We start from the raw sequence: 12,201 nt of genomic DNA on the forward strand, positions 1-12,201 counted from the left end.
TAACCTAACCTAACCTACACTAACCCTAACCTAACCTACCACCTAACCTAACCAACCTAACCAACCTAACCTAACCTAACCCTACCTAACCTAACCTAACCTAACCTAACCTAACCTAACCTAACCTAACCTAACCTAACCTAACCTAACCTAACCTAACCTAACCTAACCTAACCTAACCTAACCTAACCTAACCTAACCTAACCTAACCTAACCTAACCTAACCTAACCTAACCTAACCTAACCTAACCTAACCTAACCTAACCTAACCTAACCTAACCTAACCTAACCTAACCTAACCTAACCTAACCTAACCTAACCTAACCTAACCTAACCTAACCTAACCTAACCTAACCTAACCTAACCTAACCTAACCTAACCTAACCTAACCTAACCTAACCTAACCTAACCTAACCTAACCTAACCTAACCTAACCTAACCTAACCTAACCTAACCTAACCTAACCTAACCTAACCTAACCTAACCTAACCTAACCTAACCTAACCTAACCTAACCTAACCTAACCTAACCTAACCTAACCTAACCTAACCTAACCTAACCTAACCTAACCTAACCTAACCTAACCTAACCTAACCTAACCTAACCTAACCTAACCTAACCTAACCTAACCTAACCTAACCTAACCTAACCTAACCTAACCTAACCTAACCTAACCTAACCTAACCTAACCTAACCTAACCTAACCTAACCTAACCTAACCTAACCTAACCTAACCTAACCTAACCTAACCTAACCTAACCTAACCTAACCTAACCTAACCTAACCTAACCTAACCTAACCTAACCTAACCTAACCTAACCTAACCTAACCTAACCTAACCTAACCTAACCTAACCTAACCTAACCTAACCTAACCTAACCTAACCTAACCTAACCTAACCTAACCTAACCTAACCTAACCTAACCTAACCTAACCTAACCTAACCTAACCTAACCTAACCTAACCTAACCTAACCTAACCTAACCTAACCTAACCTAACCTAACCTAACCTAACCTAACCTAACCTAACCTAACCTAACCTAACCTAACCTAACCTAACCTAACCTAACCTAACCTAACCTAACCTAACCTAACCTAACCTAACCTAACCTAACCTAACCTAACCTAACCTAACCTAACCTAACCTAACCTAACCTAACCTAACCTAACCTAACCTAACCTAACCTAACCTAACCTAACCTAACCTAACCTAACCTAACCTAACCTAACCTAACCTAACCTAACCTAACCTAACCTAACCTAACCTAACCTAACCTAACCTAACCTAACCTAACCTAACCTAACCTAACCTAACCTAACCTAACCTAACCTAACCTAACCTAACCTAACCTAACCTAACCTAACCTAACCTAACCTAACCTAACCTAACCTAACCTAACCTAACCTAACCTAACCTAACCTAACCTAACCTAACCTAACCTAACCTAACCTAACCTAACCTAACCTAACCTAACCTAACCTAACCTAACCTAACCTAACCTAACCTAACCTAACCTAACCTAACCTAACCTAACCTAACCTAACCTAACCTAACCTAACCTAACCTAACCTAACCTAACCTAACCTAACCTAACCTAACCTAACCTAACCTAACCTAACCTAACCTAACCTAACCTAACCTAACCTAACCTAACCTAACCTAACCTAACCTAACCTAACCTAACCTAACCTAACCTAACCTAACCTAACCTAACCTAACCTAACCTAACCTAACCTAACCTAACCTAACCTAACCTAACCTAACCTAACCTAACCTAACCTAACCTAACCTAACCTAACCTAACCTAACCTAACCTAACCTAACCTAACCTAACCTAACCTAACCTAACCTAACCTAACCTAACCTAACCTAACCTAACCTAACCTAACCTAACCTAACCTAACCTAACCTAACCTAACCTAACCTAACCTAACCTAACCTAACCTAACCTAACCTAACCTAACCTAACCTAACCTAACCTAACCTAACCTAACCTAACCTAACCTAACCTAACCTAACCTAACCTAACCTAACCTAACCTAACCTAACCTAACCTAACCTAACCTAACCTAACCTAACCTAACCTAACCTAACCTAACCTAACCTAACCTAACCTAACCTAACCTAACCTAACCTAACCTAACCTAACCTAACCTAACCTAACCTAACCTAACCTAACCTAACCTAACCTAACCTAACCTAACCTAACCTAACCTAACCTAACCTAACCTAACCTAACCTAACCTAACCTAACCTAACCTAACCTAACCTAACCTAACCTAACCTAACCTAACCTAACCTAACCTAACCTAACCTAACCTAACCTAACCTAACCTAACCTAACCTAACCTAACCTAACCTAACCTAACCTAACCTAACCTAACCTAACCTAACCTAACCTAACCTAACCTAACCTAACCTAACCTAACCTAACCTAACCTAACCTAACCTAACCTAACCTAACCTAACCTAACCTAACCTAACCTAACCTAACCTAACCTAACCTAACCTAACCTAACCTAACCTAACCTAACCTAACCTAACCTAACCTAACCTAACCTAACCTAACCTAACCTAACCTAACCTAACCTAACCTAACCTAACCTAACCTAACCTAACCTAACCTAACCTAACCTAACCTAACCTAACCTAACCTAACCTAACCTAACCTAACCTAACCTAACCTAACCTAACCTAACCTAACCTAACCTAACCTAACCTAACCTAACCTAACCTAACCTAACCTAACCTAACCTAACCTAACCTAACCTAACCTAACCTAACCTAACCTAACCTAACCTAACCTAACCTAACCTAACCTAACCTAACCTAACCTAACCTAACCTAACCTAACCTAACCTAACCTAACCTAACCTAACCTAACCTAACCTAACCTAACCTAACCTAACCTAACCTAACCTAACCTAACCTAACCTAACCTAACCTAACCTAACCTAACCTAACCTAACCTAACCTAACCTAACCTAACCTAACCTAACCTAACCTAACCTAACCTAACCTAACCTAACCTAACCTAACCTAACCTAACCTAACCTAACCTAACCTAACCTAACCTAACCTAACCTAACCTAACCTAACCTAACCTAACCTAACCTAACCTAACCTAACCTAACCTAACCTAACCTAACCTAACCTAACCTAACCTAACCTAACCTAACCTAACCTAACCTAACCTAACCTAACCTAACCTAACCTAACCTAACCTAACCTAACCTAACCTAACCTAACCTAACCTAACCTAACCTAACCTAACCTAACCTAACCTAACCTAACCTAACCTAACCTAACCTAACCTAACCTAACCTAACCTAACCTAACCTAACCTAACCTAACCTAACCTAACCTAACCTAACCTAACCTAACCTAACCTAACCTAACCTAACCTAACCTAACCTAACCTAACCTAACCTAACCTAACCTAACCTAACCTAACCTAACCTAACCTAACCTAACCTAACCTAACCTAACCTAACCTAACCTAACCTAACCTAACCTAACCTAACCTAACCTAACCTAACCTAACCTAACCTAACCTAACCTAACCTAACCTAACCTAACCTAACCTAACCTAACCTAACCTAACCTAACCTAACCTAACCTAACCTAACCTAACCTAACCTAACCTAACCTAACCTAACCTAACCTAACCTAACCTAACCTAACCTAACCTAACCTAACCTAACCTAACCTAACCTAACCTAACCTAACCTAACCTAACCTAACCTAACCTAACCTAACCTAACCTAACCTAACCTAACCTAACCTAACCTAACCTAACCTAACCTAACCTAACCTAACCTAACCTAACCTTACCTAACCTAACCTAACCTAACCTAACCTAACCTAACCTAACCTAACCTAACCTAAAAAATAACCTAGAAAATCCATATCTCGAAAACTACGTTGTTTTTACAAATTCTTTTTGCCGTAAAGTGAAAATACAAGTGAAATATATAGTTGTGAGTGTTATTTTTAAATTATCCTGAGGGATTCCTAGGATATTAAGTTTTGTGTGTTAACCACGTGTTCGGCATTGCCGAAAGTGAGGTTATGTGTACAATTTAAAGTGTCAAATATTCTTGTGACAATTTGTTTATTTCGTTTCTTACTATTACCTATCAACTCTTTTACATACTGATTTTTTTTTTTAAATACCTACTTTTAGTCTTAGTTTAACATTGACAGTGATCGGACGTGCTCCCGGCGATAGTGTGCTGGAAAACTCCGGAAAACTCATTCCGAAGTCCGTACACCTACAATGTCGGAAAAGCTCGGAAAAATCCAGTGAAATCCGGAAAATTTCCGGAAAAATCTTTTGTGTTCAAGATTTAATTTTCTTCGAAAACTTGCCCGTGCGTCGAAGTCTCTTCCCGGATTCTTAAGCTCATACTCTTGGACTGGTCCCAGCAGATTGAGTAGGCGGAAAATTCCGGAAAAATTCTTGCCGAAGTCCGAGCACCTACAATGTCGGCAAAGCTCGGAAAAATCCAGTAAAATCCGGAAAACTCTTGGAAAACTTCTTTCAGGTTGTTTTCGGATTTATCCCGCGCGTTGAGATTTCTTTCGATATTGACGCTTGACCGAGCGTTGATGTCCCCGGCTACGACTGCGTAGACCGTAGAGCAACATTGTTATTGAGTGTACGTCGTCCTTCATCGTCGGCCCTTTGATTTGGAGACGATTCATATTCCATCCCTTCCGCTCTCTGAGTATTCCTTACCCAGGGCAGCGACTCGGGTGTCACTCCATATCACCCGCGCGACTGAATAGTGGAGAGGTATTTCCCCGATTGCAGTCAACTGGTCGCTTACACGGCATAATGGGCTGCAAAAGGGTGTGACAGCGCTAGCAGCTGGGTTCCGTCCGAAGGGTAACCAGTCCCTTGTTCGGTGATTCTGCGCTGGTGCATACCGGCTCCGCTGCGCACGACCTTTCTTCTGGGTCTGGTTGTCCGCTACAGTTTAATACTGGTGCGGATCATCCGGAGTCAGACAGATTCAGTTCAACAGTCTCACGCACTCGGTTGACCGAAGTTCGTTGACGACGTTCACTTTCACGAAGGGGAGTTGAACTTCCATCAATTCCCCTTCCTTAGACATGCCCAATGTGCAGAGGTCGCCGCCGTCGACGCCGTCTGGCGGCGATGCCAGGCCCCCAGAGAGATCACGATCTAGCCCGAACCTGACAGAGACTGGGAGAACTTTGCGCGCAGCGATCGCGGGAACGGAGAAGAAGACCGGAACTTCCGAGGTACAACCCAAGCCACCATCCAAGCCCGTCACCAATCCCACATCAACTGGAACAACGATACCAGCCAAGTCCACAACAAAGATCACTACCAGGCAGACAAGGAAGACGGTGGAGAAGGATCTCACTTCGTTATCTCCTGAGATGGCTGCTAAGAAGACCGCTCACACCCAGACGACACAACCGATCCAGGACGTTACCCCGACACAGCATGTTTCCCAGCCTGAATCCGCGTCCTTAAAAACTAACACTGTAGACTCTCTTTCTTTACAGGTAATAAATTTATCAACTAAAGGCCTGCGCATGGTAGACCCCTTAAAGGGGAATATCACGAAAGAGACCAGAGAAGGATTGATGTCCATATTCACGGACATCATCGACCTGGCCGCAGAGTTGACAAAAAAATGCCAGTCACAGGAAACCACGTTCCTGAAGGAGAAAATAGCGCTAATCCAAAAGAGCGCTATGATCAACCCTCCCTCAACAGCCGGATCTACCTCATTCAGCTATGCTTCAGTGGCAGCGTCGGGTTCTTCCCATGCTGTAATCGTCAGTGCAGCTGACAAAACCAAAACTACCTCCGACATTAAAGCAGCCTTAAGGCAAGATTTGAGGCCCTCTGAACTGAAAGTTGGAGTCAGCGGACTCATAGCCGCCAAGGACAACAAAGTAATCATCAAATGCCCGACCTCCAACGACGCCGACAGAATCAGAGCCGCTCTCCCAAGGCTGACCAAAGGAAACTTGGTCGCTAAGGAAGGCAAACGGCTAGCGCCAACTGTTGTTTTCAAAGGAATCGAAAAAGAAACCAAAGATGATGAGATTGTGGAATATATTCTCCAGCAGAATGACTCTATTTTTGAAGCCGTCGGCCAGGACAAAGAAGCCATTAAGCTACAAAGGACTTTCCGGAACAGAAACAGCGACCGCCTAAGAAATGCCGTATTAACCGTCAACAGCGACGTCCGAGAAGCCATGATCAGCCAGGGAAGGAAAAGCATCGGATACCAGCGAGTGCAGGTAGAAGATAGCTGCCCCATCATGCAATGTTACAAGTGCATGGGATTTGGACATTCATTAGCCAGGTGCATGGAGAGCAAGGATCGTTGTTTACACTGCGCTGGCGAGCACAAATCCATGTCTTGCACGAAGAAGGAGCAAGAAGAGGAACACCACTGCTGGAATTATATTAAAATGGCCAAAGGTAAGACCGAGGTGTCAAAACACAGAGCCAACGATAAGAATTGTCCTTATCGAATTAAAATGATGATACGAACCATGGAAAGAGTCAACTATGGCTAACTCCATCGTTCCAAATACCACCGGGACCCAATTAAATACCACAGGCACCACAAAAGTAATTCAGTGGAATTTGGGCCGCTGCAAAGCGGCACAAGAAGAAGCACTGGCCAATAAGAGGGGCGCGGATATATTGCTGCTACAGGAACCTTACACTGGCAATACCGGCAGAATCAATGCTCCGGGGGTCACTGTTTATCAATCAGTGACTTCCAAGGAGCGGGTCTGCAAAGCGGCAATAATTATCTGCAACTCCACGATAAATGGCATAATGCTGAGCAAATTCAGTGACTCAAATACCACACTTGTAAGAATTACCACAGAAACTGGACCTCTTGTTATTGGATCTATGTACGTGGAGCCAAACGCCGACATTGCCTCAACATTGGGAAAACTCACACTGCTTGGAGATGTTCCAATCCTCATAGGGAGTGACCTTAACGCAAAAAATGTGTGGTGGGGGAGCGCGAAGACCGATAGAAGGGGCGAAGAAGTCGCAGATTTTCTTTCAGAACTCAATCTGAACATTCTCAATGAAGGAAATCGACCCACCTTCGAAACCTATCGTGACAAATGTCACATCACAAACGTTATAGACATGACATTCTGCTCTTCAAGTTTTCTGGACACTGTTCACAGGTGGAGAGTAGAATCAAATGATAACCAACTCAGCGACCATAATCCTATTTCTTTCGAAATTTCCACAAAGATTTGGAATCCCACAGATCCGAAAACTGCCCTTTATAATACAAAAAAAGCGAACTGGGAAAAATTTTCGAAAGATACGAGGGTGGGTCAATAATTCCTTAGAAAAAAGCATTAAAACAGTTTTTATTTTTGTATTTTTTTTTTATTTCTCAACATAATCTCCTTGGAGCTCAATACACTTGGTTAGACGTTTCTCATTTTTTTTTAAACCGTCAGAAAAATAAGTTTTCGGAAGGTCCTCAAAATAAGCATTTGTCCGATCGATGACTTCTTCATTTGAAAAAAAACGTTGTCCACTTAGCCATTTTTTTAAAGTTTGGGAAAAGGAAAAAGTCACTGGGGGCTAAATCTGGCGAATACGGTGGGTGGTCGACCAATTCCAACTTCAATTCTTCAATTTTAGCCATTGATCGTAAACATGTGTGAACACGGGCATTGTCCTGATGAAAGAGGATTTTTTTCCTGTTTAAATGAGGCCGTTTTTCTTCAATTTCGTTTTTTAGCTGGTCCAATAAAGATGCATAATAATCCCCTGTTATTGTTTTTCCTTTTTCCAAATAGTCAACGAAAATAATTCCACGTGCATCCCAAAATACAGTAGCCATAACCTTACCAGCTGATTTTACGGTTTTCGCCTTCTTTGGACATGGTTCGCCTTTCGCAATCCACTGCTTTGACTGTTCTTTCGTCTCGGGAGTATAGTGGTGTATCCATGTTTCATCTACAGTCACAAAGCGACGAAAAAATTCATCCGGATTGCGTTGCATGAGCGACAACAGGGCTTTAGAGGCCACCACCCTATTGCGTTTATTGTCGACTGTGAGCAAACGCGGCACCTATCTTGCAGAAACTTTGTTCATGCCCAATTTGTCATGTAAAATAGAAATGACGCTACCTTTTGAGATCCCTGTAACCTCAATTACCTCACTCAACTTTAATTTTCGGTCACTTAACACCATATCGTGGATTTTATTGATCATTTCTGGTCTAGTCACCTCTACAGGACGTCCTGAGCGTGGTTCATCCTTTGTTGATGTACGACCACGTTTAAATTCATTTAACCAGTTATAAATAGTTGCAAGTGAAGGAGCAGATGTGCCGTGAACTAAATCCAACTCATTTTTTATTTCCTTTGCTGTTAACCCTTTTATATTAAAATGTTTAATAACAGCTCTAAACTCAATTTTCTCCATTTTTGTAAACAAGCAAATTTTTTTTTTAAATGTACGAAAATAAAAAACAACAACCCAACCAATCTGATTGAAACTTCGCAGCATACTGAATCGGTAGTGCCGCTGCATGAAAACAAACCGCTTACAGTACTAGTCGCGCCACCTGTCGGCTTTTCTAAGGACTTATTGACCCACCCTCGTATTAAAAACAAACTGACGGATATACACGCTTCTGAAAACTATTTTTCTGAAGTGAGCAACTCGCTTGTGTTGGAAAAGAAAATAAACACATTGATGGACATCTTGGGAGAATCGTGCAAATCAAGTATACCAATCAGGAAACCTTTCAAAAGACAGCCCTGTCCTTGGTGGAACGAAGAACTCGATAAGCTCAAGAAAGACGCAATCAAATGTAAGCACAGACTTCAGAATTCAGGAAGACTCCGAAGAGAGACCAAAACGCTTCCGGAATATCTTGAAGCGAAACAAACTTATAAAGATGCAATTGCGAAAACCAAAATCGAGTCTTGGAAAAATTACTGCGCATCACAGACGAAAGAAACCGCTTGGTCAGCAATTCACAGAGTTCTGGTAAACCGAAGAAAGACCACTCCACCAGCGACGCTCAAAGATGGCGACGAGTATTTAGCTTCGGCTGAAGAATCCGCTCAGCGCCTATTGGATAAGTTTTTCCCGGACGACACCATACAAAACAAAACCAACGAACAGATTAACATCAGACGTATGGCGGAAATTCTACCCTACACCCCAAACGACCCGATATTCACTGAAGAAGAGATCGAGGATATAGTTTCAAACATAAGTCCACATAAGGCACCCGGAGAAGATCACTTCACCGCCGACATTTGCCTTCATTTCTTCAACGTGGATATGTCATTAGTATTGGGTATGTATAACGCATGTCTCAGAGTGAGCCACTTTCCAGCTCAATGGAAAATAGCGAGGGTTGTTGTCATTCCCAAGCCGGAAAAAGACGACCTTCAAGACATCAAGTCCTACAGACCGATCGGCCTCATTTCAGTATTTGGAAAAGTACTGGAAAAGCTGATGATAAATCGGATAAACTGGCATTTTCATCGAAAAGGTAAGTTGAGTCAAAGCAATATGGTTTTACGCCCCAGAAATCAACAGAAGACGCTCTGAACGCTTCAGTTAACGAAATCAGGACTGCGCTGCAAGACAAGAAGATGATCATAGCAATCTCGCTCGACATCAGAGGAGCCTTTGATAATGCTTGGTGGCCATTTCTAATGTGCCAGCTGAGAAGCAAGAAGTGCCCTCGGAACTTGTTTACGCTAGTGAAGAGCTATCATCAACAAAGGAAAGTCATACTGTCACATTTTGATGCCACGCTCCAGAAGGTTACGACAAAAGGATGCGTTCAGGGATCATCTTGCGGACCGAGCTTTTGGAATTACATCTTAGATGATGTACTTCAGGAGGACTTGGGCCCTGGAGCTGAACTGAGAGCATTTGCGGATGACCTGCTATTGATTGCTACAGCCAACAATACGACAGAGCTTGAAAATATGACTGACAAGGCGTTGAAATTCATCACATCATGGGGCTCTAAAGCCAAACTACACTTTGCAGAAGACAAAACCAACGCGATGTATATTACCAAAAAAAAGGACCGACAGCCAAACATTTACATGAACGGAGTTCAACTTAAATACGTGGATCACTTTAAGGTTCTCGGTCTCACCATAGATCACCACCTTAACTGGTCCAAACACGTCGACAACATTTGTAAAAAGGCCGCAAGCATCACGAACAAATTGATCAGAGCCGCCAAACCCACATGGGGTGCGTCGCCGGGGGTTATGCAGCAAATATATTTAGGTGCTGTCGAGCCTCTGATAACGTACGCTTCCAGCGTGTGGGCGGACGCGGTAAAGAAAAAAGTCAACCGTAAGAAACTGAACTCCATTCAAAGACAAATTGCCATTAGATCTTGCGAAGGATACAAAACGATCTCTCTAGTTTCTGCTCAGGTCTTGAGCGGCTTCATGCCACTTGACCTGAGGATCAAGCAGCTTGCAGAAGCATATGAGGTAAAGAAGACTCTCACCCTGCAGGACTTGCCGCAAGACAGGGTCTACCAGGGAACCGGAGACTTTTTCTCTCTCCCTCATCCCTCGGAACGCAACCGCATTGACCATGGATACTATGGTCAGACTCTGCCTGAGGCAACGCAGAATGAGCTGAGAATCTTCACTGATGGCAGTCTCTTGAACGGCAAAGTGGGTGCAGCATTTGTACCTTACGATGGCGTGAGAGAGTTGCCGTCGAGAAAGATCAAACTCGACGACGTCTGCTCAGTGTTTCAGGCGGAACTCCTGGCGATCTGAGAAGCTTTGAGCTACGTTCTGAAGAAATCACCAAACAGATGGAAACAAATAACGATCTTGACAGATGACAGATAACGGACCGAAATTCGGTCAATCCTATTGTCATGGACATTAAAACTGATATCCAGGAACTACGATGCAGAAAACAGAACGTGCACATCGGCTGGATAAGGGGTCACTGCGGAATCCTAGGAAATGAAAAAGCGGACGAAAAGGCTCGAGAGGCTACTCTTAAAAAGACGGCCCCAGATTTTGCCAAATTTCCGCTCAGTTTTGCCAAGAGGAAAATAAAAAGCAGGACCCTTCAACTCTGGAATGATCGATATTTGAAAGAAACGACAGGAAATATTACTAAAATGTTTTTCCCAACAATTTTCCATGCCTTTGATTTCAGGAGAATGCAGGAAGTTGGCTTTGAACTCACACAATTCCTCACGGGTCACGGTGGGTTCATGAGCTACCTGCATCGATTTAAGCTCTCCGAGATCGACAGCTGCCCGTGTGATGATATGACCCCTCAAGATGTCCCTCATCTTTTTATGCATTGCCCCATTTTCAGCTTCCAAAGACAGCAGCTGGAGGCGCGATGCAGGAGTCTAGATGAGGACCTATGCGACATCGGATCCGTGATAGTTCACAAGGAACTATCACGAAAGGTAGTATCATACATGATTAAAATAGTGCAGGATATTGGCAAAATAAACGAAGCCAGGACACAAAATGCCGAACACTCTTCAAGTGAAACGGAAGGCCTGGTGATTTCTGTCAGCAGTCCGTCTTCTCCTGAAGAGTTTTCTGTGGTTTCCTCTTCACAAGAGCAAATGCGGAGAAGTTCCTGTTAAGACCCACAGTAGAATATCCCTCCTGATCCCAACACTATATAGTTTAAAAATAAAGGCTTATAAATAAAGAAAACTGCAGTCGGAAGCCGACAGCGGTGGAGTGAGGTTGTACAACTTCGCTTGCGTATTCGGGACGCTATTCGCATGGTTACTCGCGAACGGTTATAAATACGGGATACAACAAAAATAATATTGTTTGTAAATGAATATGACAATAAACTCAACATGTGTGGTCCCATGTGATTTTGACAATCAGTGCCAGTGCTTGAGAAAAAGTGAAAAATATTTATTGTTGCACGGATAGTGCACTTTGTGCGGGGAGTGCGTCAAACGCTGTGAAGCGAGGGGTTGTCCACACGGTGTTTTGTTCACACTGTTGCGCGAATTCCAAGACCGCGTGAACGGCAAAAGCAATAAAATGGAAAACACCACGATGGAAGTGAATGAAACCAAAAAAACGAAGAAGAAAAGAAACGATGATGAAGAGGAAGTGGTTGGAGAAAAAGAAGAAGAATGGCAGACGGTGACCTCTGGAAAAA

At 43.0% G+C, this 12,201-nt stretch overlaps 1 protein-coding gene across 1 annotated transcript; it reads left to right on the forward strand.

The window, feature by feature from the left end:
• The first annotated feature begins 10,924 nt into the window (after window positions 1–10,924).
• On the forward strand, window positions 10,925–11,662 carry LOC147066707 (uncharacterized). Its single transcript, XM_085954638.1, has one exon. It carries the CDS (start codon window positions 10,925–10,927, stop codon window positions 11,660–11,662), a length of 738 nt encoding a protein of 245 aa, XP_085810764.1.
• The last annotated feature ends 539 nt before the right edge of the window (window positions 11,663–12,201 follow it).

This window comes from Rhyacophila brunnea, unplaced genomic scaffold, assembly GCF_057557595.1.
Source record: "Rhyacophila brunnea isolate RB1 unplaced genomic scaffold, BYU_Rbru_1.0 scaffold_4, whole genome shotgun sequence".
NCBI classification, from domain to species: domain Eukaryota; kingdom Metazoa; phylum Arthropoda; class Insecta; order Trichoptera; family Rhyacophilidae; genus Rhyacophila; species Rhyacophila brunnea.

Excerpts from the sequence above, each read along its gene's own strand:
- LOC147066707 (XM_085954638.1), top strand. The coding sequence starts at position 10,925 with ATGGACATTAAAACTGATATCCAGGAACTACGATGCAGAAAACAGAAC.